The sequence below is a fragment of the Pristis pectinata genome, chromosome 27 (genome assembly GCF_009764475.1).
Source record: "Pristis pectinata isolate sPriPec2 chromosome 27, sPriPec2.1.pri, whole genome shotgun sequence".
NCBI lineage: Eukaryota > Metazoa > Chordata > Chondrichthyes > Rhinopristiformes > Pristidae > Pristis > Pristis pectinata.
Genome location: NC_067431.1, coordinates 4,684,284 through 4,710,392, shown reverse-complemented (window position 1 = coordinate 4,710,392; position 26,109 = coordinate 4,684,284). Strand labels below are relative to the sequence as shown.

Here is a 26,109-nt window from a genome sequence, read left to right as displayed (position 1 = left end):
CTTAGGAGCGTTGATGTACAGGGAGACCTTGAGGTGCAAGTCCATAGCTCACTGAAAGTAGCAACACGGGTGAATAAAGCATGTGGTGTGCTTGGCTTAAGAAGCCAATGCATTGTGCACAAATGTTGGGACATTCTGCTGCAGCTGTACAAAACATTGATTAGACTGCCCTTAGTATTGTGCACATTTCTGGTCACCACACTACAGGTGTGGCAGCAATAGAGAGAGTGCAGAAGAGATTCACTGGGATGTTGCCTGGAATGGAGGGCTGTAGTTATAAGGAGAGATTGGATAGGCTGGGATTATTGTTGCTGGAAAGTAGGAGGCTGTGGAGTGACCTTATTAAGGTTTATAAAATTATGAGGGGCAAAGACTAGATAAGGGTCTTTTTCCCAGGGGAGAGAAGTCTAAAACTAAGGACCACAAATTTAAGGCGAGAGGGGAGAAATTTAAAAATCTGAGGGGTAGGTTTTTCACACAGAGGGTGGTGAACAGCTGGAATGAACTGCCAGAGGAGATGCAGAGGCAAATACAATTACATCATTTAAGAGGCATTTTGACAGGTGCTTGGACAGGAAAAGTGCAGCGGGATATGGGCCTAATGCAGAAAAATGGGATTAGTGTAGATAGGCAACATGGTCGCCATGAATGAGGTGGGTTTAAAGGGCTAAATGCTGTACGATTCTATGATGCTATGAAGGACGTGGTAAGGATAACTCGGCTCAGACTCTTCTTGGGCAATTCCTTGCTGCCACTTCCAGTGGATTTGGAGTATTTTAAAGCTGAGGTGGTATCTTTCCATCGCATTGAGGTTCCTGCTGTAGGCAGCCCATGTTCCAGGGACACATAGGAGGACAATGATCACTGTCGCACAATGAACCAAGTGTTCTATGCTACACTGGAGGTTCTGATCTTTGTAAACCCTTTTCCTGTGTTGGAACAATGATACAGCCTTTGTCTGATAATGCTCTGTACTGAGACTGGGTCTGTGGTGGACCCATTGGACAGGATCATGGTTTTCATGTCATCATAAAATTAATGTAAGAAGTGAAATTGAGGAGGGTGATCCACAGATCCTGCTGGTTAATGAAGCTTTTGTGTGGTTGAGAAAGGCCACTTGAGAAAGGCGGGTGCTGCTCCCTAGGTTTGGAGTTGTTGCATGGTGCAGATCACGTCCAATGTGCCTTTAGATGGATGGAATCCACACTGTGATTCAGGGAGCCGCTCTGTGGCCCTTGAGAGGAAGTGGTTGAGGAGTGGTGGTTGGGGGTTGGTCACTGTGGTGGACAGCAGGAAGTTCTCTCCATAGTTATAACGCCACTAAGGTCCTCTGGAACATCCTTCTCTTCCCAAATGTGAACAGTAGGTTGTGACCATTCTATCTGCTTCTGAGGTTGTGTTGTCCTTTAGTTGGAATATGACCTTTGTGACCTTGTCGGTCAGGTATGGCAGCAAAGCTGGAATGAAATCGAGATTTATAAAATTACGGGAAGCTGATAAGCATATTCCCAGTGAGTCATCGAGGTAGGTGCTAATAGATGACACGCTGGTAGGGGTCACAGGATCAGTGCTGGAGGGGAGAGAGGGACCAGAAGAAATGCAGCAAGATTACCTCCTGTGGACGCAGTGGAAGGGAAGTTCGGTGAGGGGGTGGGATTGGGCAGTTGGAGATGGTGAGAGGTGGGATGGGAGAGTGGGGGATAGGGAGAAGATGGGATAGGACAGTTTAGGATAGTGAGAGGATACAATAGGGCAGTTTCACCATGTTGAACAATGCTTGGAAGAAGCACTGGAAGTTAAACATGCACAGGCTATTCTCTGTGTAGCAGACTTCATTGGGAATGGAAGCCACACCCTGACTAAACTGGCCAAGTCCTGAAAGACGTGGCTGTCAGAGAGAACTGGTGTAAGATATAAACATACATGACCTTGTCCTCACCATTCTACCTGTGGCAGGTACATCTGTCCATTCTACTGGGAGCTGATGGAAAGGTGGAGAGAATAAAAATGGGATTAATGTAGGGTTAATGTAAATGAGTGGTTGATGGCTGGCAAGATTCCAGTGGGCTGAAGGGTCTGTTCCCATGCTATTGAGAGAAGTGACCAAAGTAACGGCCTTTTGCCAGACAACATCCTTGCATCATGTCGAGAATGCCATCCATTGTGTTACGTGCCCAACTGGCTCGTCTCAGAACAACCTGACATCTCAGAAGTGAGCAGTTGTGGACCATCAGCACCAGCAGAGTTGCACAGGACCACAATCTGTAACCTCATGGACCCTGATTTCCGTAACTGTACCATTGCAATCAATCTGGAAGGTCAGTCCTGGCTCAATGAGGACTGCAGAAGGACATGTCAGAGTAACACTAGGCATACATTAAAAAAAAGAGGTGCCAACCCACAGAAACTGTGACATACCACTGCATGCATCCAAGTAACAAAAGCAGCGTGCAGTTGACAAATCTCACAACCAGTGGGTCAGATCAAAGCTCTGCAATCTAGCAGTATCTAGTTTGTGAATGATGGTGGACAATTAAACAGCTAATGAGTGGAGGAGCATCCAGGAACATTCCCACCTTCAACAATGAATGGGCCCAGCATATGAGTACCAAAGGCAAGGCTGTAGCACTCACAACAATGACGGGCCAGAGGTTTTGAGTGGACAATCCATCTGGTAAATTGGTTTCTTATGAATAAACTTTGTTTTGCATGCCAGATCACTTCATCACATCAGCACATCGAGGTAGTACAAGGGAAAACAATAACAGAATGCAGAATGTAATGTTACCGTGACACAGAAAGTGCAGTGCAGGTAGACAAAGGCCACAATGAGGTAGATTGTGAGGTCTAAGATCTCCACCATTACAGAAACTAGTCTTCAGTCAATTTGATTCACTCCACGTGATATCACGAAAATGGCTGACAGCACTGTGTACAGAAAAGACCATGGGACCAGAAAGTTGCCTAGCTCTGTTCTGTTATCAAATGGCAGCATAAATTCAATCCAGCTAATTACTGCCCAGTCAATTCACCTCTAATTATCAGCGATGTGATGGAAGCTGTTATCAACAGTGCTGTGACGCAGCATCACTCATTAATAACCTGCTCACCAATATGCAGTGTGAGCTTTGCCAGGACCATTTCGCTCTAGGTTTCATCACAGTCTTGGTCCAAATATGGACCAAAGAGCTGATGTCCAGAGACAGGTGAGTGTAACTTCCCTTGATATCAATGTGGCATTTAACTGAGTGTGGCACCAATGAAGCCCCGTCAATCTGGTCAGTGGGCACCAAGGGGAAGACGTTCAAATGGTTGGAATTATATCTTGTATGAAGGAAGATGATTGTGCTGGTTGGAGATCAACCATCAGAGGCCCAGGACACTCGTCCTTCCCTGCATGCAATGAGAGCTCAACAACATTCGGACATGGGCAGAGTAAGCAAAATGACCAGACAATCACTATCCCCAACCAGAGCACATCTGACCACCAACCCTTCGTGTTCACATTACCAATGACTGTGGACCCACAGAATGATGAGAGGGGGAGCAGTTGGGAACTGGGAAAGGGGAGGATGGTTCAGTTTATAATGGGAAGAGGGTGGGGGTGTGAATGGAGCAGGTGGGATTGAGCAGAGAGTGGGATGGAACAGTTGGGAACGAGGAGAGGGTGGGATGGAGCATATGGGGGTGGGGACAGGGTGGGATGGGGTAGGTTGAAGTGAGTAGACAGTGGGATACAGCAGATGGGATGGAAGGGGTTGGGAGAGAGTAGGTGGGGATGGGCAAATGATGGAATGGAGGAGGTGGGATGTTGCTGAGTGAAGAGCGGCTCAATGTACATTTCCTAGGCTCTGTCTCAAACTCATCCTAAAGAGTACCAAGCCAGGATATTGCCGAGAGAGTAGGAATGTCAGGGAATATTGAAGGATTGTGATTTGGAAACCTGAGAGAACCGGAACGAAAGGGACAATGGTGGTGGGTGGGGAGACTGAGGTTAGGGAAAGAGACGTGAAATGATAAGCTGGTAAATATCTGGAAATAAAAGCGAAGGACTTGGGCACGGTCATGTTAAGCAAGCACGTACATGTGACTGGTACACGGAAATCCTCCAATCTAGTAAATTAAGAAGTCCAGTTTTACCACCCATGCTAACTTGCAATGTTCAGTCATTGTGATCAGTCTCTGGTTCTACTTAAGCTGTTGGTCTCTTGCTAGATTGGTTTGTAAACAGTGTGTTGTTGTCGGAAATGGAAACGCCCTAAGGAACAGCTTACTTGGAGAAGTTATCAACAAATACGATATTGTTATTCGGTGAGTGATGTGCAGCAATCTTATTTACTTCATTTTGCTTGTGATGTGACCTACTCTACACTGGCGCACACCAGGTTATTGTTTTGCAGACCACCTGTGCTCTACCCACAATGGCCACCTTGAACCTTGGGTTGCACATCATTTCAACTCCCCTTCCCGTTCCCACACCAACCTGTCTGTCCTTGACCTCGTCCACTGCCAGGATGAGGCCAAGTACAAACTAGAAGAACAGCACCTTATATTCCACTTGAATAGTCTACTACTCAGTGGCATGAATATTGAATTTTCCAATTTCAGGACACCCACTCCCCCTGTGTTCCTTTCCCACTACCACGAGTCCACCCAAGGTCTCTCTCCCTTTGTTCACCTTTTCCATGCACCCCTTCCCCCTCACCAGTCACCTACCTGTCTCTGTCTCCACTATCCCCCCTCCTCCTCCCCACCTGGCTCTATCTGCCCAGCATCCCCTACCTCATCTGGTTCCACCTGTCACCTACCGGCCTCTGTCTCACCCCTACCTCTCAATTCTATATACTGCTTCTATGTTTTCAGTCCTGCTGCAGGGTCTCAATCCAAAATGTGGACCATCCCTCTGCCTCTGCAGATGCCACTTGACCTACTGAGTTTCTCCAGTGGGTTTCAGCTCCAAATTCCAGCATCTGCAGCCTCTTGTGTCTTTATTTCATTTTAGTGTCAGATTTAGTCATGGGTAACATTGTTTTCTTTGACTGCAGTGACGTGGGTTTACCCTTTTCCACAGACTCTCATCGTTTTTACAGTACTTTCCAGTTGGTCTGGTTTTTTACAGAACTGGATCTATCCCTTCCCGCATCCCCTATTTCCGTAAACTTATGGCTGAATCAGGAGACCTTGAGTGCAACGGTGATTTGAGTAATGTTGGGAGTGGATGAACAAACCATACACCTGAAATTCCTCTGCAGTCTTTGGCCGACAGTCAAATTACATCAACGGTTCCTTTCCCCCACAGATGTTGTTTGACCAGCTGGGATTCTCCTGCAGATTGTTTGTTGATCAAATTCTTTCACTGGATTAATCAAAGTTGTCATGGTATTTTTGATTTGCTGAATCACTCTGATAATCAGAAACGTTTGAAAGTCATTGAATGTGAAATAATTTTAAATATTCCATTTAAAAATGGATAAAATTAATTATAGCACATACTTTCAAATCAGTTAAAAGTCAACAAGACACAAATAACTGAAAGCTCCTTATATATTATCCATTGAATGAGCTTGTGGAACTTTCACCAGCAGAATCCAGAGCACAAATACTGGGGAGTATTAGCAAGCTCTCACTCCACTGCTAGCCCCCAGCAGAAAGTGGGCAATTGTATTGTCATTCTCTCATTGCCTGTAATGCATGTTGGCTGTTGCCTTTCCTTACCTTACGTTGAACCATTGACAGTGACAACTTTGATACAGTGCACGTGGAGGGAAAGGACAAGGATATCAGAGTCATAGAGCACAGTAACAGGCCCTTCAGCCCACGAGTCTGTGCTGACCATCGAACACCAATTTACACTGATCTGACACTAATCCCACTTTATTCTCCCTTCATTCCCATCAACATCTTCCAGTTTGTCACCTACGCACGAGACTCAACTTGCAGTGGCCAATTAACCTACTACCCCACACATTTTTGGGTTGTGGGAGAATATGCCAGTAGTGTGTGATGAAGAGGGGGTACGGTGGATTTCAACACACCTAGATTATTGAGTGTGTCTCCATTGACGTGTATGGTGCCAGGGTGGATATATTACTTTTGTAAGAAAAATAGTCAGAGAATGTCAATTGAACACATGAAAATCAATGTACCAGAGGCATCTTAAAGAGTATCATTCTCTGGTAATAGGTCCGTTAGGAGGCAAAGGTATAAAAAACCCAATAAAAAATAGTTGTCTTCAATGAACTTCTGTTTAGTTAGCCCAGTGGTGATGCTCCTCATTGAAAGACAGGCCCAAATACCATTTCATCCATCCTGTAACTAACAAAGCCGAGTGATGGTGGATGGGGTTTAGATTAGTCAAAATCTGTCGCCTTACTGGACATCGCAATTTTTAACCTGTACCTGTTTCCCCCTATTTTCAGATTAAACAATGCTCCAGTGAGAGGCTATGAACAGCATGTTGGCAGCAAAACTACTCTGAGGTTCTTTTACCCTGAATCAGCAACTGAAGACCTCTCTGGTGAAAACGATCCCGACATGCTCTTTGTGTTGGTACCCTTCAAAACAGCTGATCTCCTCTGGCTGAAGGCACTCGTATATAATGAAACAAGTGTAGGTATCACGGATGAGAACAATACTGCTTCCCACTTATACTTCCCAGAACCAGAGCCATTCAAGGTTTTTTTCTTTGATTTATTTGTACACTTTTCAGAGTTGGGTCATGGCTAGCAAGGCCAGCAGCTATTGCCCCTCCCTTATTGCCATTTTGCATCATTGTAGTCCTGGTGAAGATGCTTCCGTAAGGCCTTTGGGGAGGGCATTCCAGGATGTTGATTGTGAAGGAATGTGGAGATAATTCCAAGTGCAGATAAAGCATGATTCATAGGAGAACCAGTAGATATTCCCATTGTTTGGCAATTTTATGAGCTCTTCTCTTTGATCTGATATAGTCACTATATTCCCTTGTTAGGCAAAAGTTATTCAGCACTGCTTTTTGCCTTACAGGGACATTTATTTAATGTAAACTGCATAATAATTCTTTAATTGTTAGCCATTGCTTATTTACTGAGATATTTTTAATGCAGTATAGTCAACGTCTTTTATCTTTATAGTTTGCTTTGTTTAGTTTAAGGCTCTGCTTTCACATTGAACTAAATAACTTTCTACCTTTCTACAAAATTTCATCATATTATGATCACTGCTCCCTAAAGTCCCCTTCACAACCAAACTATACCCTTTTTCATTACATAATACTGGATCTAGAATTACTCCATTTGCTTGTTGCTTCCTCACCATGCTGATCGAGAAGATCATCCTTTACGCACTCAATGGATTTGTCCTTCACATTATAACCAACAATTTGATTTACCTTGTTTATATGTAGATTAAAGCCCCTTTGATTATAGAATTAGCCTTGTGACATGTGCCTCTAAGTTCCTGAGTTACATTATTCCCTACATCACCAATACTGATTGGGGTTCCATATACAGTTCCCACCAATGTTTCCTGCCCCTTGCTGTTCCTCAATTGCATCCAAACTGATTCTACTTCTGGATTTTCTGAATCCTCCCCATTGTCTTTATCCCATTCCTATCAGCGTCTTCTTTTCTATTTTGCCTAGATTTCTGCCAGTGATAAAAGCAGAAAATACTTGAAATTCTCAGCAAATTGGGAAGTAGCCAAGTTAGCATTTTAGTTATCATCGTTCATCGGAATGGGCAAAGGTTAGAAATAAGAAAGTTACAGTGAAGGGGGAAGGTGGAGTGAAGAAAGGGAACGTCTGTGATGGGTGAAAGACCAAGAGACACTGAATGACAGATGGTCAAAGACCAAGTCGAGTTTATTGTCAAATGCACAAGTCCATGTGTGCACAGGTGCAATGAAAAACTTACTTGCAGCAGCATCACCGGCACATGGCATCAGAGACACAACATCCATAAAAAAAACATAAATTATACAAAATTACACAAGAAAGAACACAATTGGAACAAAATAAAAGCAAAGTTGTGGTGCAATTGTAGTGCAAAGTGGCCAAAGTGGTCATAGCTTTGCTCTGCTGAGGTAGTGATTAGGGCTGTGCAGGTTGGTTCAAGAACCAAATGGTTGAAGGGAATTATGCTGTCATGTGGATCATATATCCCCTTCAAATTGTATTGATTTTTCCCACCAGGTAATGAAAGGATTCTGGAAAAATCCACCCTTGATAAAGAAGTTCGATATTTCTAAGGTGCGAATACTCAGCCCCTTTTACCTACGTCAACTGGTGATGAAGTTACTGCAGCAACCAGACGTTATCAACAAGGTGAGACGTGATTCAGTTTTTACTATAAATAGTTGTTGTTAAAATGATTGGGAATACAACCACTGAACTCTCAATCAGCCAGAAACAGCTTAGTGACAGTACCAGGAAAGTTTACCTAGGTTTTCAGCTGTCGGGAGACCACGTACCAGTTCTCATAGGTGGGTCAGAGGTGGAGAGAGTAAGCAAATTACTGGGCGTTAACATCTCGGATGACCTGTCTAGGGCCCAGCACGTGGATGCAATCAGGAAGAAGGAAACTGGTCCTCTGACACAGCTCTGTCAATCTTGCGGAATCTGAACAGGTCTGGGATCAAACCACCTGCAGTGCATTCCAGTGGTGATGTAATCATTCTTGTGAACTGTTGCAGTTCTTGTGGTGACGATATTCCCAGAATGCTGCCTCTTAAGGTTCCAGAATTCATACCCAGTGATGATGAAGGACCAGCAATAAGTCGGGATGCCATGTCACTGGGATGTGGTGGTGTTCCACTGCACCTGCTTTCCTTGTGGTTTTAGGAGGTGGGGGTCATGCATTGGGAGGTGCTGTAGAAGAGCCTCTGGCTCTTTTGGACGGAAGGCTTTGCAACAAGGAGGATGGAAGAGGGAGCGCTGAGGCTGGGGAGTTGTGTTCACCAAGTAAGCTGCTTTATACTGGATAATATGCGAACAGCAGTTGCTCTTTGAGGGCTGTCGGAGCTACACTTGCTCAGGCTGGTGGACAGGACTCCATCACACTCCTGATGTGTGCCCTGCAGGCGGCAGAAAGGCTTTAGGGGAGTCAGAAAATAAGTTCAAGAACCTCCTGTCCATTTAGGGAAGAGTTCAAATTCCGACATTGACTGCATCAGCCGCCTCAGAGCCCGTAAAACTGGAGTGGAAGCAGATCATCAATCCTGAGGGACTGCCCAAGAAGGAAGGAGAATGGTTTTTGGGGAGTCAGGAAATGAGGATTACCAGTCTCTGACCTGTTCTTGTGGCCACAGTATTTATGTAATTGGCTAGTTAAGTTTCTGGTCAGTGGTGACCCTCAGGATATTGATGGTCTGGGACTAGACAATGATAATGCCATTGAATGTCAAGGAGAGCTGGTCAGACTTATTTTATTGGAGACAATTATTGCCTGCATCTTGTGCGGGGCCATCATAACTTGCTACCTGTTATGCCTAATTATATTAGAAACACTACTGACAACTGGTGAAAGATAAATACTTATTTGCAAAGACAAAGTACAAGCAGTCACAACTTGTGCAGTGTACTACCCATCAAGGTTCAAGGTGACCAGACTTGGACTTCTGGTGCCTTGTTCTCTGAGCCCTGGACTCAATGCTCCCCCCTTCCGAATGTTGGTCCTCGGCTCTCTCACACACACCAAATTCTGGGATTTGGTGAGGAGTTAAATCCTGCTTCCAAGACCCATCACTTCACTGCATTAAATTTTACCTGTCATATGTCTTCCGGAAATCTGTTACTATCCTCCTTGATGCTTACTGTACAAACCACCCCCCCCACCGCCCCCCCCCCCAAGTCTTATAACCCTACAATGTTGAAATTATATGCAGTATTCCCAAGTCCAGGTCATTGTTCTATATAAGAAAGAGCAGTGGTCTTTCCACAAAGCCCCTGGGAATGTGAAAGCCAATGGGTCAGATCTGTGGGGAAATGTTACTAGTTTCAGGTGGACCTGCCCTCATTTCTTTGCACTAAGTTTGGGATTCCTGTGTGATGCTGGTTATTTCTGGAGACAATATCCTGACCTTGTTCCAAACTGGACTGCTCTTGGAGTCCAGCGGTGGAGTCTGAACTTCCAACATTTCCCCCGAACTGACGTTTATTTTCATGGAGAGGAATGGCTGTCAGGGAGTATGTGAGTAATGTTAATTTACATTTGTTTGTATCAATTTAATTTCATTTAATTTAATGTTTCTGAAAGATTAGAAGGGTTTTTAAGTGCTTGTAACATAAAAAATGAATAGCTTTTACCATTTTTTGATTATTATCATAAGTTCTAAATGCCAGGGTATTCAGAAACATACAAAGGTTTTGATTGGTTTGACAGCCAGCTAAATCACAGGAATGGTTTTGCTGGTTGTCAAGGTTTCTAAGCTGTTTTGTTGGGTGGAAGTTCTTTTGGCCCTGCTCCCATGTGATGGCATAAAATCAGGATATTCCCACTGGCATAGAGGGCTCGAATGGATCTGCTTGTGAGTGCAAATTGACAACAGGAGATCTGCTAAAGGAAGACCTGCACATGCCAACTAGATCAGTGGTGACCATGGACCAGAAGTGCAACTGACATCAAGTTCAAGGCTGGAGATTCATCATACCTCTCTGGGTCTGCTCCTTTGCTCATCTTCCTTCCAGGCTGCCGCTTCTCCCTTAATGGGTTTATAGGCTACATCTTTGCTGCCACCCTGCAGGGTGTTTCTGTTTCAGTAGCTGTGACCTTGCCAGATACAAGGGTGAGGAGATATGTTCCAGTAGTTGAGGAACTGAAAGCTGAGCTTGGAAGATTGATGGAGGCGGAGATCATCGCATCAGCTAACACTCTGACTCTCTGGGGATTGTGCCTGGTGTGTGTGCGAGAACCAAAGAAAGCTGAGGATTTGCTTGGATCCACCTGATCCGAATAAGGCGCTGCCAAGGAACCAGTACTCACAGAGATGATTGAACATTTCACGCCAGATCTGAGCAGAGCAAAATTCTTCAGTGTACTGAATGCTGAGGAAGGATTTCAGCAAAGGAAGCTGGACAGTGGGAGTTCATTTCTCACAACCTTCAGCCCACTGTCAGGAAGGTATTGCTGGCTGAGGATGGCTTCGGAAATCAACCACACCCAAAGCTGGATGAAGCTCTTGAAGGACTCACTGGTGTAAAGACCACGTCTGATGATACGCCGGTCTTTGGGCAAGGACAGACTGTTGCAGAGGCAGAGACGACCATGGCAGAAAGCTGAGAGCTTTAATCAACAGAGGCAGAGAGAAGCAGCTGGGGTGTGACATGCAGGAACTGACATTCAGATCCAGAGAGCTGAAGGCAAGGATGGATACACTCGGCTGGACAGGTCTTGCCGGGATTGAATGTTTCCTGGAATTTTTCAGCTGATTAACAATTCTTCCCCCATCTGAGTAAGATGTGAACTACTTAAAGGATTGAAGAGGAAAGGCATTGAATGTTGTTGAATGGACACCCATGAGCTCGCAGTCCAGTGCGTCAAAAGATGGATGTAGCAGAGCCAATGCTATGTTACACACTGGAGGCTGCCCCCGGGTTAAGACTGCCCGACTTATGGACACCCCCTACATCCGAACGAGTTCCCATGCTATTACTAAATTCAAAAGTCAGACACACATATATATGTTCATTCCTACTAATGGTAGAGTTTACTCTCGCTCTCACGTCCTAATTGTTCTTTCTTATCAGTATTATGTGCTTTTGATGCCAATCATTCTAACACTGTGGGGGTAGAGTTAATATTGAGTGATTTTACTGTGGTTTCCGACTTATGGATAAAATCGACTTCTGGACGTCGGTAAGAACAGAATCTGCTTGTTACCCGGGACAGCCTGTCCTCTCAAGCCGAAGAGGAGCTATTGGCGGCGAGGTCTGGCGTGAGAGAGGGGAGGCGACTGATCACAAAGCCCTGAAGTGAGCATGAAGAAGAACTGCCACCAAGCTCCAGAGCGACTGATTCTTCTCCAAGACACAGGTGATACTCGGATTGCCTGTTACCCAGGGTGTTGCAGACACACGGAATCAGGCAGCTCTTCCTGAGTCAGAGAGAAATTGTGGAGGTGTAGACTGCAGAGACTGAACATGCCGAAGGGTCTTCCTGTGGCCTGCGGGTGTCCCGGACGTGTGGGCAGGGGCGCAGAAACCTCGCTCTGCACTACCTCATCCGATGGGGACTCAGCACCGCCGAGGGATCGTTTTCCCGAGGTGAGAGAGTGGTGGTGCCAAACCCCGAGGGGAGAAAAGCGAGAGAGCTTCACTCCTCGCACCGGCGATGTTTGACGGGAGCTCGGGAATCTCGGCACTGTTCAGGAAAGAGTTCCTGGAAGACTGTGGTGTGTGCACAGGCACCAGAGGGAGCCTCCGCTGGAACGTCAACCACTGGACGGGCCTAAGGCTCAGGTATCAATGAATCTCCTCACGGCCGAGGCCAAAAGCTACCCGGGAAATGGACTTCCTCGACATGACCATATCCACAGATGTCAATCACAAGCTACAGCTCAGGTCGCCAGGTCTGGTGTCCCAGGTGAGGTTGTAGCAGACAACAGCCCACAGTTTGCTGCCGATAAGTTTGCGTGGTCTGTGTCTATTCGCTTGTACAGCAAGATCTACAGCACGATCCACAGTCCTAGACAGAGAGGGGAGAACGCCGCCAAGTCACCTCTGAGAAAGGCAGAGGAAGCTCAGATGGATCATCCCTGGGTCTCTGGGCAGGTGGAGATCTGCCACTGCCCGGGTCCACATCCAGCCCAGTCCAAGAGACAGATCAACCATCGAACCAAGACAACACTGCCAACTGATGCATGAGGGCTGAATTTCAACTGGAGCAGGAACACAAAGGGAGGGAGAGAAGGAAAAGCAAGCTTCCTACATCAGGACAGCTGTGGAGATATCACACCTTAAATCAGGTGATGTGGTAAGAATTCGACCATGCCACCGCCTGGGAAGATGAGAGAAACTGGAATCATCAGACACCCATAGCCACCTCCACCCTGGATCTTCTGAGCTGAAATGGGAACGGAGTCACATACCACGGGAACTGGCACCATCTGAGGGAGACTGAAGAAAGTAAAGTAGAGCACAGGTGATGACCAGCCAACAGTGGATGTACCACAGCCCCTGCTGCAGAAAAAAGACATTGCAGCTCAACGAGGCCAGTGACCAACAGATCTGGCAGAATTGAAACACCTCAGTGGCATGCTGCTACAATAGATATGTTCTTGGATTGAAAACATATTGAAGTTTTATTTTGACAGCATAACAGTTTATGTTAAGAAGCAAGTTAAATTGGACTATAATCCATGTAAATTTATTTGAGTTTATTGTAATACAAGCAGAATGGATTCTACATATGATGAAATGTTGAAATCAGAACATCGTAAGCGAGTAAAAAAAGGATGCAGGGGATGTAACTCCACCCAGAGACATTTTACAGTGATGCAGGCTTGTCAGGAACTTATAAATAATCTTGTAACATGACCGTTGAGAACACACGGAATGCAGAATGGATGTGGGACACAGCATAACACAACAGCAACCATGCAGAAATATTGCCCGCTTGTGTGCTCTGAGTGAGAGCAACATCCTACAGGACTAAAGATTGCTACTAAGCTCTTCATGCAGACATAGAGTGATACAGCACAGAAACTGGCTTTCAACCCACTGTGTCCACGTCAATTTACAGTAATACGACATTAATTCCATCTCCCCATATTCTCATCAACTCCACCCAGTTTCTACGACTCACCTATAAACTAGGAGCAATTTACTATAGCCAATTAACCTACCAACCTGCATGTCTTTGGGATCTGGGAGGACCAGGCAAAACCCACAGGGTCACAGGGAGAATGGGCAAACTCCACACAGACAGCGCCAGAGGTCAGTGTTGAACCTGGGTCATTGGAGGTCTACAGACTGTGTCACTCTGCCCCTGCACAGGAGGTTGCTGTGAGCTGCCCTCTTGAACCACTGCACTCTCTGCCGTAGTGCTACTCCCACAGTGCTGTGGGGAGTGTTGAGGCAGTGACAATGAAGGAATGACGATAAATGTCCAGCTGGTCTCCCATATGATTTGGAGCTGGGTCTGGTGAGACTCCCATGTGCCGGTGGCCCTTGTCCTCTGGGGCTTGCTTTACAACCTAGAGGCAACCTAAAGCTTGAGAGTAAAATGGAGGAGTAGGGTTATATAGGGAAGGGACCAAGCCAGCTGAACACTCTGTTAACGGCAGCAGTCAGAGGTTAGGGGAAAGGGCATTAAACAGAAGAGAGAGGATGCAGGAGGTGATTAAGAGTGCACCGATTGTTTGGATATGAAACCAATCTTTGAGCAAAGCACCAGCTAGTTCACTACCTCCCCTGATGTGTTCCCCCCTTTAGTTCATCCATTCCATTCTGTGTCTCAAGTTCCCACTCTTACAGTGGTGGTTGTTAATTTCCTCAGATCCAGGACTCATCCATAATCTTCATGAGAATCCATTCAATGCCTTGTCCCTTCATTGAAGAACAGCTTACTAATTGGATCTGATGCAAAAAATCAAACTGCTGGAGGAACTCAGTGGGTCAGGCAACATCTGTGGAGGGAACTGGTCAGTTGACGTTTTGCCAATGACTTAGAGCAAAGAAAATCGAGAGGAAATGTGATGGAGGTGTACAAAGTCACAAAGGGTTGGACAGGGTAAATAGAGGGAATATGTTCCCATTAGCAGCTGGTTTAAAGACTACAAGGCATAAGTTTTAAATTTTGGGTAAAAGGGGAATGTTTGGAAACTATTTTTCTCAGAGAGTAGTTGGAGTATGAACTCACTGCCTGTTAGGATGAAGGGAGCAGATTCATTCTGTTTGAATAGATATGAGGGAATAACTTACAGGGCTATGAGGAAAGAGTGGGGGAGTTACAAGTCAACCACATTAGGAGAATGGGGGAGTTTTTTTGAATGAGAGCTGGCACAGTCTCTGGAGGCTGAATGGCCTCCAGCATTAGTTCTATGATTTTGTATCTAATTCCTCAAATGCTTTGAAATTCTTATGCAATTTGCTTTACAGGATTCTAGATTTCTCTGTGGTGGTGAATCTCTGGAATTCTCTATCACGGAAGGTTGTGGAGTCTGGATCATCAGGGGGATTTAAAGAGGAAGTTGGTATATTTTTAAAAGATCAGGGAACTGAGGGCTATGGAGAACTGGCACAGAGGAAGAGAAGAGGCCCGGGGTGGATCAGCCATGATCATATTGAATGAAAGAACAGGCTTGAGGGGCCAAGTGGTCGACTCCTGCTCCTATTTCTTTCGTCTTTTATGTACTTTTCCACAATATTTTTGATTTGTGAACGGTCCATGAACACTACCTCATTATTCCTCTTTTGCACTATTTATTTATTTTTGTAACTTATAGTAATTTTTATGCTTTTATGTCTTGCACTGTACCTGCTGCCACAAAACAACACATTTGTCAGTGATAATAAACCTGATTCTGAATCTTTCCCCAAAACAATCATTCTGACTTGCTTCCTGTCCTAAACATCAGGGCGATGCTTCCCCATCCTCTCTTCATTACTTGCCCTTTAACCCCTGGGTCTTTTCCCTGGTGTATCAAATGTGTGAATGTCTCTATCATGTTTTTGTAAATAGAACTGACCCCACTAGTCAAAGTGAAATCATATCAGGGTGCCAGCAATCGCTTCAAGACTTGTTCGGGTGACACAACATTCTGATGATCTTGTTGAGTCATGGTCATAGAGTCAGAGTACCACAGCACAGAAATGGACCCTGAGCCAAAGTGTCCTTGCAGACCTTTTTGCCCATTTACACTAATCCCATTTGCCCGCATTAGCACCGTGTCCTTTATGCTTTGCCTCTTTAGGAGTCTGTCTAAATGCCTCCTAAATATAGCAATTGTATCTGATTGCACCACCTCCTCTGGCAGCGAGTTCCAGATATCAGCCACTCTCAGTGTAAAAAAAGTAACTCTCAGATCCTCTTTTAAACTCCTTCCTCTCACTTTAATCTTATGCCCTCTTATTTTGGATACCCATACCATGGGACTAAGACTTTGACCTACAACTCCATCTATGCCTCTCCTAATCTTATATACTTCCATCTGGACACCCCTTAACCTCCTTCACTCCAGGGAAGCCCAGTCCTTCCAATCTCCAGTTCTTCCAATCATCCAATTCCAATTGGAGGCTCCAATGTGCAGGATCGAAAAAGGCTGTAGAGGGTTGCAGATACAGCCAGCTCCATCACGGGCACAACGCTCCCCACCATCGAGGACATCTTCAAGAGGCAGTGCCTGAAGAAGGCGGCATCCATCGCTAAGGACCCTCACCATCCAGGACATGCCCTCTTCTCATCCGGGAGGAGGTACAGGAGCCTGAAGACCCACACTCAACGTTTCAGGAACAGCTTCTTCCCCTCCGCCATCAGATTTCTGAATGGTCCATGAACCCATGGACACTGCCTGATTATTCCTGTTTTGCACTATTTATTTGTTTACCTTTTCTGTAACTTTTATGTCTTGCACTGTACTGCTGTTGCAAAACAACACATTTCACAACATACGTCAGTGATAGTAAACCTGATTCTAATTCTGATTCTCTGATTCTCTTCCAATAACTAAAGTCTTTCAATCTAAGCAACATCCTGGTGAATTTCCTCCGGCTCCTCTGCAGTGCTGCCACATCCTTCTTACAGTGGCAACCAGAACTGCACACAATACTCCAAGTGTAGTCCAGGCATCGTTTCATAAAATTGTAACATATCATCCCAACTCTTAGCTATGCCCCGATCTATGAAGGCAAGCATTCCAGTCTACACTCTTCCCTCCTCCATCTGCCAGTCATCCCTCCTCACCTGGATCCACCTATTGCTTGCCAGCTCTTGCCCCACCCCTTCTCCTTACCCCTTTATTATTGGCTATCTCCCCCCAACTCATTCAGTTCAGATGAAGGGTCTCGACCCAAAATGTCGACTGTACCTACCCCTCCACAGATGCTGCCTGACCTGCTGAGTTTGTTTTATGCCATACTCCTTCTTCACCATCCTATCGACCTGAGATGCCACTTTCAGGGAACTATGGACTTGAACCCCAGGACTCTCTGTTCATCCTGAGTGCCCTGCCATTTACTCTATATGTCCTACCCCTTTGACTCTGCACTGGTTGGCCCTGCTGAACTTTAAATCCACGGTGATACCTAAGCCTCTTTCAATTTCATCCTTGGCTGTTTCATCACCATTTACTAGGTTGCTCATTTCCCCTTCCATTAAGCAGCACTGAGCAGCTGACAATATTAAATTTCATTGCATCTCAAAGAATGTCTTATCATTACTAAACTGCCTTCAGAAAGCCTGATTGCTCTTTCATGTCACACATTTATTGCTCGTTAATGATTTTTGGCTGGTTACAAATACGAAAAGGGAATCCTAGCAGTGATGGAACTGGACGTAATTGATATGTAATTAACAAGTGAGTTACGTTCATGCATTCAAATCATCCACAGTAAATTGTGAAACTGAATTAGATAAATATTGTAATTTGTGGTATATGTGAAGAAAGCCAATGGTATGCTTGACGTCGTAGGTTGAAGCATAACATTTTTTCCCCACAGAGAATGACTGATATCTGGAACTCGCTGCCAGAGGAGATGGTGGAATCAGATACAATTACTATGTTTAAGAGACATTTAGACAGGCTCTCAAGTAGGCAAGGCATAGAAGGATAATGTCCTAATGTGGGCAAATGGGATTAGTGTAGGTGGGGTTAAAGGTCAGCATGGACATGGGTTGAAGGGCTCATTTCTTTGCTTTATGGCTCCATGGCTCTAAAACCGATGGATTGTAAATTGTCACAGAAACGCAATTGCTTCACTTATTCCTTCACAGAGATACCTGCTATCCCTACTTTGGGTAGCCTACATATGACTCCTATCTCATTCTATGTGATTGATATTTAATGTGCTTAATGTAATGCCAAATGTACAATATATGCCGCCTCCCAGCATTTCCCATGTCCTAAGGTAAGTAAAACAGAATTGCCCAAGATTTCAGTGCTATTCTGCTGTGTTAGAATGCAGCTTCCCTCCACTGCAATGTTTCTTGCCAGTTTGTTATGGTGGGAATTGTTCTCCTGAACTTCACGCTCAAACTCCAGATATGTTTGTGTACCTTTTAATCTCCTCGCTGTCCATTCTGATGAAGTCCAAACTCTTCTTCCGCATGCGTTTGGTGGTTTTCCCATTCAATCCAAGAACTTGGAAGCCAAGGCATTCTTCATTGCTAAATGGTTAATTGTTTTGTAATCTCTTCCTCCCTCTACATCTTTGTTCTGTATGAGGGTTTTTTTATTTTAAAAATCTCCGTGCCTCAACACTTTCTCTGATTTATCTCTTTTCCTCACGTGCTTTCCCGTGTTATATTCTCAGGCTGGTTTGCCTCAAGCTTTGTTACACTTTTCAGTGAACATTTTCTTTCTCTATCACAGAAAGAATCTCATCCAACCACTGGACTTTTAGCCGTCACAGTGGCCCTGAACTATTGCGATGTGGTGCACCTTGCTGGATTTGGTTATCCACATAATCAAAAAAATGGACTGATTCATTATTTTGATAATCAGCAAATGACTTCAATGGCTGTAAGTATCAAATGGGAACAATCCCAGATTTTAGATTCTCTCCATCATGAATTCTCATCTGCTGTAGTCACCATCTCCTGTTTAGTGGAATCAGTCACTTCCATAATTGTATGAGTGTATTATCTTTATTAAATTTCACTCACAATTACCTGGGCCTTTTTGTTTGGGAGTAAGAGCTCAGGCAATTACAGTCGCTCTCCAGATGGGTCAACATCTGATGAGTTAATACTCACTAAAAATTGTAAGTTCCTTTATTCAGCTGTTTCACACTGGTGGGTCATCCAAGTCATTACAGATTTCCATTTTGCTTAGAGCACAGAAGGAAGCTGTTCAGCCATGTGTATATGGGCTCTATATAAGAGCAAATCAAGTCAGACCATTCCCATGCTTTCTAACCATAGCCTTTCATCTAGTCCCTTCTGCCTGCACAGGATCCATATCCCTCCATTCCCTGCATATTCACCTGCCTATCTAAAAGCCTTTTGAATGCCACTTTTGTATCTGCTTCCACCCCCACCCCTGGCAGTGCGTTCCAGGCACCCACCGTTCTCTGTGTAAAAAAACTTGCCCTGTACATCCCCTTTAAACTTTCCACCTCTCACTTAAAGCTATGGCCTCCAGTATTAGACATTCCTACCATTCCTTTCTTCCTTTCCCTTGTACCCAGGAATACTTTGAATTCATCCCTGCCTTTATTTCCGGTCTGGTCTCTGTAATTGCCATGACAATGTAACACCATGTGGTCAATTGCCCCAGCAAGTCATTAACCTTGCATTTGCTTCTTGCATTGATACACACACACTGTAAACCCATCTCAATGCATCTTGTATTCTATCTTAGCCTGGTTCAGCCTAAAACCTTCCTGTTTCTTGCTGTTGGTATTTATCTCTCCCAATTCTTATTTGCAACCTTTTATCCCCTTCCTCTTCCTTTTCAATGCCACTCCCTAAAGGCAGGGTTGTTAAAGGCAGGTTGGAGTCTGGGTTCACCTAACATCGGCAAATTGATGAAAAACAGGTGTAGCTCTTGACATGAGTGTTCGTTGCCCAGCTTGATTTTATTGTGCATTGCTTCCTGAGGAGACCATTCCGCTCTGGCTGCCCAGTGCTGCCCAGCTCAAAGACGTCTCCTGTGAGCTCCACTCACCTGTTCCTACCTACAGCTCCCGGACATGCATTCCTACGATTCTATATCTAATTCACTTTCAAAATAGTAACATTTTCTGAATTTCCATCAATGTTTCAGGGAGTGCATACCAGAGCCAATGCGGACAGATTACTGTAACGTGTTAATTATGTTCACTCTGTGTGCTCTCACCCCCAGCAGAGACCTCACTGATTAGAAAGCTGATTGAATCAGCTATCTCGTCAGTTCTCCCGATGTTAGCAGAGCCTCCCCTTAAACAATGAGAAAGACAACACCCTTGCAAAATGTGTGTTGCAACAGCACCATTAGTGAGATCATCAGGTGCACATCTGATGCTTTCTGGAATCAATAGAATTGTACAGCACGGAGACAGGACCTTTCGACCATGCTGATTGTGGTGCCTGTCTATGCTCATCCCATTTGCCTGCATTAGGCCCATATCCCTTTCTGTCTTTCCTATCCGAGTACCTGTCCAAATGCCTTTTAATGTTGTACTTGTATCCGCCTCCACCACCTCCTCTGGCAGCTTGTTCCAGATACCCACCACCCTCTGTGTGGAAAAACTTACCCTTCAGATCTCCTTTAAATTTTCCTCTCACTTTAAACCTGTGCCCTCTAGTTCTAGGGAAACCAGCCATGTCCTGGGAAAAAAGGTCCTGTCTATCTAACTATGACCCTCAATTTTATAAACCTCGATAAGGTCACTCCTCAGCTTCCTAATTACAGCCTTCCGATCTAGGCAAAATCCTGGTGAATCAATTTATTGCTACCACATCCTTCTAGCAGTGCAGTGAAGCAGAACTGTACACAACACACCAAATATGATCTAATCAGTGGTTTGTACAGCTGCAGCATGATGGCTCAACACTTACAGGCAGCACGGTAGCATAGCAGTTAGTGCGACGCTGTTACAGTGCCAGTGATCGGGTTTCGATTCCCGTCGCTGTCTGTAAGGAGTTTGTACGTTCTCTCGTGTCTGCCTGGGTTTCCGCCAGGTGCTCCGGTTTCCTCTCACATGCTAAAGATGTACAGGTAGGTTAATTTGGGGTTTAAAATGGGCGGCGCGGACTCGTTGGGCTGGAAGGGCCTGGTACCACGATGTAAATAAAATTTTAAATATTAAAAAATTTAAAATTTTTAATTTTAATACACAATACCTTGGCTTATTAGGGCAAACACACCAAGTGCTTTATTCACCTGTGTTACTACTTTCAGTGAGCTATGGACTTGCACCCCAAGGTCTCCCTGGACATCAACACTCCTTAAGTCCCTGCCATTTACCCTGCATGTCCTACCAGCACTTGGCTTTACAAAGTGCATTACCCCACATTTTTGTCTGGATTAATTTCCATCTGCCACTTCTCTATTGAACTTTCCAGCTGATCTGTGTCCCACTGTGTCCTTGGACAACTTCTTCACTATCGATGACTTTTCGTGTCATCTGCAAACTTACTAGTTGTACTGTCTATGTTTTCATCCAATCCCATACCGCCAGCACTCTCATCTCATGGAAATTGATATTTGCATGATTTGCATGCGATAACCATGGACCATCTGATTCAATTTCTAGACATACAGGCTTCATAGAATCATGGAATCATAGAACAGTACAGCACAATACAGGCCCTTTGTCCTACAATGTTGTGCCGACCTTTAAACCTCACCTAAGACTATCTAACCCCTTCCTCCCACATGTCCCCCTATTTTAAATTCCTCCGTATGCTAATCTAGTAATCTCTTGAATTTGACCAATGTATCTGCCTCCACCACCGCCCCAGGCAGCGCATTCCATGCACCAACCACTCTCTGGGTAAAAAACCTTCCTCTGATATCTCCCTTGAACTTCCCACCCATTACTTTAAAGCCATACCCTCTTGTATTGAGCATTGGTGCTCTGGGAAGGAGGCAGCTGTCCACTTGATCTATTCCTCTTAATATTTTGTACACCTCTATCATGTCTCCCCTCATCCTCCTTCTCTCCAAAGAGTAAAGCCCTAGCTCCCTTAGTCTCTCCTTATAATGCATACTCCCTAAACCAGGCAGCATCCTGGTAAATCTCCTCTGCACCATTTCCCATGCCTCTACATCCTTCCTATAATGAGGTGACCAGAACTGGACACAGTACTCTAAGTGTGGTCTAACCAGAGTCTTGTTGAGCTGCACCATTACCTTGCGGCTCCTAAATTCGATCCCACGACTTATGAATGCTAACATCCCATAACTACCTATCCACCTGTGAGGCAACTTTCAGGGATCTGTGGATATGAACCCCCAGATCCCTCTGCTCCTCCACACTACCCAGAATCTTGCCATTAACTTTGTACTCCGCCTTGGAGTTTGTCCTTTCAAAGTGTACCACTTCTCCAGACTGAACTCCATCTGCCACTTCTCAGCCCAGCTCTGCATCCTATCAATATCCCTCTGCAATCTTCGACAATCCTCCGCACTATCCACAACACCACCGACCTTTGTGTCATCTCCAAACTTGCCAACCCACCCTTCCACCCCCTCATCCAAGTCATTAATAAAAATCATGAAAAGCAGAGGTCCCAGAACCGATCCCTGTGGCACACCACTAGTTACAGCCCTCCAATCTGAATGCACTCCCTCTACCACAACCCTCTGCTTTCTACAGGCAAGCCATTTTCTGAATCCACATGTCCAAACTTCCCGGATCCATGTCCTCTGACCTTCTGAAGAGGCCTACCACGTGGAACCTTGTCAAACCTTGCTCAACCTTCTCGGCTCCAAGGGTGAAAAGTCCAAGCTTCTCCACAAGAACACAAGAAAACAGGAGAAGTGGGCCATTCGGCCCCTCCAACCTGGCCACCATCCAATACGATTGTGGCTGATCTACACCAGGCCCCTACTCCTCCTCTGTGCCAGATCCCTGTAGCCCTCAATCTCCTGATCTTTCAAAAATTTACCTACCTTTACTTTAAATACTTCGAATGATCCAGCTTCCACAACTCTCTGGGGCAGAGAATTCCGGAGATTCACCACTCTCCGTGAGAAGTTTTAAATGATCAGTGCTCTATCTTGGAACTCTGTCCCTCATTTGAGACTCTTACCAGTGAAAACATCTGGATCTACCCTTAGGATTTGATATTTTTGAATGAGGTCACCCTCATTCTTCTAAATTCCAAGAAAGACAGACGCAAACTGTATTGGACAATCTCTTGATTGGACAATTCTCTCATCCCAGGAATTGGCCTGGTAAATCATTGGGCTGCCTCTCCTCTTGTAGTTAAGGGGACCAGAACTCTGTGCAGGTGTAGCCTCACCAATACCTTATACCTTTGGTTCAAAACTTCTCTAGTTCTAAACTCCAACCCCTTTGCAATAAGGCTGATCTGCCATTTGCTCTTTAACTGCTTACCGCTGCAGTCTCCAGTCTCTGAAGTCCTTCAACACTGGAAATCGCTGCCCTGCACCCTGCCGTCACCTTCTTGTCTATTCCAAACATTGGGGCCGGCATTGCCTCCCCCCCCCCACCCCCCTACCCCACCCCCCCAGTAATGCATCCTGCCTAATGGATGGTTTGTAATGGTGTAGCATATCCCTGTGCTTTTTATATCGTCCCTTTTTGTCTTTGGGGGGTGGGGTGGCAGCGGGGGGTTGTATTTGCTTCTCTTCAGTCTCTGTACATTGTTTGCTGTTTGAAGTTGCAATCTACACTTAATTATTCTGAGTACTTTGCTGTTTTCAGGACTCTATCCACAATATTACCCATGAAGAACTGTATCTGAAGAATCTGCAGAAAGCTGGGATTATAAAATATCTCACTTAACCTTAAGAATGATTTGTACATTTCTGACATGATTTGCTTTCAATGAACCTACCAGCAATTTGGACTTTACTTGAATCTAATGCTACCTCTCCAAACTCTCGGAATCACCCAGATATGCATCTCTCTTTCTCTCACATCTTATTCAGCCAATCTTTGCTCCTGTCTGGCACAGGGGTGGTCAGTACTCAGTGCCACCTCTCCTGCTCTCCAATGGGACAATGTGAAGGAACGTCAGTGAAAGTTGGGTCTGTATCAAAGTTCGTGGTGTCACTGAGGGCTCTTGTTATGGTGGTTGCCCTATCATGTTGTGGAGCAAACACAATGGCCCCGTAGACTTGGAGACGCTAAATTCTGGAATAAAAAACAAACACACTCAGTCCTGATGCAGAGTCTCGACCCAAAACATCAACCATCCAATTTCCTCCACATCTCTGCTCGACCCACTGAGTTCCTCCAGCAATGTTTGTTTTGCCCCTAAACTTGCTGCTTTTAATAGGATTCATTGCACTTGCATGGTGTTGGATGTGATGCTGAACACCAGTGTTAACCATTGAAAATTGCTGGGGCTGCAGAGTTAAGGTGATGTGTTATGGGAGGCAGATGTATTGAACTAAGAGAGGTGAATGGACTGAGGAATTGACAGTGGGTAGTAATAATTGTAGAGATGGATGAACAAGAGTTGGGGATAGGACATAGTAAGGGAAGGGAGAAGGTTTTCCCTTCATTGTCATCGGTTTATCTCCCCTTGATTTGTCTTCTAGAAGCTTGGCAGACCTTTTGTTTTGCTCTTTGTAAGTTCCAGTTGAATGGGCATTTTATCAGATGTATTCTGAGCAAAAAAGTGAGATTTAGTGGAATAGCGTTAAACAAGAAAAGCAGGTATCATTCTCTAAATAATGGCTTGGATAACAATGAGATTTCTCAGAAATGAAAACCTGAAAATAAAAAGAGGAAAATATGTGGAATGAAAAATAATTTTGCAAGGAGGAGAGGTGATTTAAAGTGTACAGTATTTCATTGTTGTTGATGAAACAACAGTTACTTTATAGCAAGTGTGGGAAAATCACAAGGGGGGTAAAATACACACACAACAAACTAGGTACAGACAATCAAGGAAAAACAATGCAATACCCACCACCCCTTGACTCAGTGCAGGCACAGCCTTATGCTACTAAGGCCACTAATTAAGATGCTCCCAACCCCTTGACTCAGTGCAGGCACAGCCTTATGCTACTAAGGCCACTAATTAAGATGCTCCCAACCCTTTAACAGTGCACACCTCACCAATGATTTCTCCAGCGTCGTTTCACGGTGCTCGGCCTGGAGTGAAGCAGGGTCATCCCTCGAAGCAGACAAAGAGGAAGAGCCCAGCACATGTGGCACTCTTTATAGTGCTGGAGGGCTGGTGGGGGGGGGGGGGGTCGAGCCCAGGTAATTTACAAAGGCCAATGGCCCGGTGCCAGCAAGGACTAATCAATTACAAAGGCCAATGGTCAAGTGTGAGCTGATGGATGGGGTGGGGCCAAACCTTGATTGACGTGGTGTGTCTTCCGACCAGGTAGGGGACAATGCTGTCATCTGACCAGGTAGGGGGCAGTGCTGTCACGTGACAGCCATGACCCTCCACAATACAGGAGTGCACCTTTAAAGGACCAAAACCCATGTGTGTCTGATGCACTCTAAAGTGTCAGCGGTTGTGCTAAATTGGTGAGGTCCTGCCAGCAATTGTGAGGTCTGGTTTTAGTTCATGACTCTGGGTGTTAGCTACCATCACACACTTTGTTATTGGGAAATTCGATGATTCTTTGCAGGACACCTAATTGATGTGAAATGTAGGGCAGAAGAAAGTCAGGGCATTGAATATAGGAGTTGGGACGTTACGTTGCATATGTACATGACGTTATGGAGGCTGCTCTTGATGTATCGCGTACAGCTTTGGTTACCTCGTTATAGGAGAGACGTCATTAAGCTGGAAAGAGTGCTAAGAAGATGTACGAGAATGCTGAGAAAGGAGCACAGGGAGGTGAGGGTTACCAGAGGTTGGAAAAATCGACGTAGACTAACCCGGCGGAATATCAGAGGTTATTTTTCTAGTTTGCCTTTAGCCTCACCCTGTGAGTGGAGAAGGCCAAGGATGGACAGGTGGGAGTGGGGAGGGGAGTTGAAGAGGCAGGAAGCCCAGAGGTCAGGATGGCCGCCGCAGACGGAGTGTTGCTGCTATAAAAAGTGGTTGCCTAGTCTACGCTTGGTCTCGCTAAGGTAGAGGAGGCCACATCAGGGCCACTCAGTCCTGATGCAGGGTCTCAACCCAAAATGTCAACTATCCCTTCACCTCCACATATCCTGCCTGACTGCTGAGTTCCTCCAGCTGTTTATTTTTTGCTCCAGATTCCAAAACATCTGCAGTCTCTTGTGTCTCCAAGGTGTAAGATGACATCTCAGGATCCTTTATAGATAAACTTCACCAGCTTCCACACCACTTTTTGCTGCTAGTTACTAGCAAAACCTCTTGTTTTCACTCA

The 26,109-nt window shown here is 45.1% G+C and overlaps 1 protein-coding gene across 1 annotated transcript in view; it reads left to right on the top strand.

Moving 5' to 3' along the window:
* The first annotated feature begins 3,114 nt into the window (after positions 1-3,114).
* Positions 3,115-26,109, top strand: part of LOC127583565 (CMP-N-acetylneuraminate-beta-galactosamide-alpha-2,3-sialyltransferase 4-like) — a 34,755-nt gene continuing 11,760 nt past the window's right edge. Inside the window, exons 1-5 of the mRNA XM_052039687.1 lie at positions 3,115-3,206; positions 4,216-4,311; positions 6,420-6,609; positions 8,168-8,287; positions 18,502-18,651. Coding sequence (XP_051895647.1) covers positions 3,115-3,206; positions 4,216-4,311; positions 6,420-6,609; positions 8,168-8,287; positions 18,502-18,651 — 648 coding nt within the window. The remainder of the gene's footprint in view (positions 3,207-4,215; positions 4,312-6,419; positions 6,610-8,167; positions 8,288-18,501; positions 18,652-26,109) is intronic.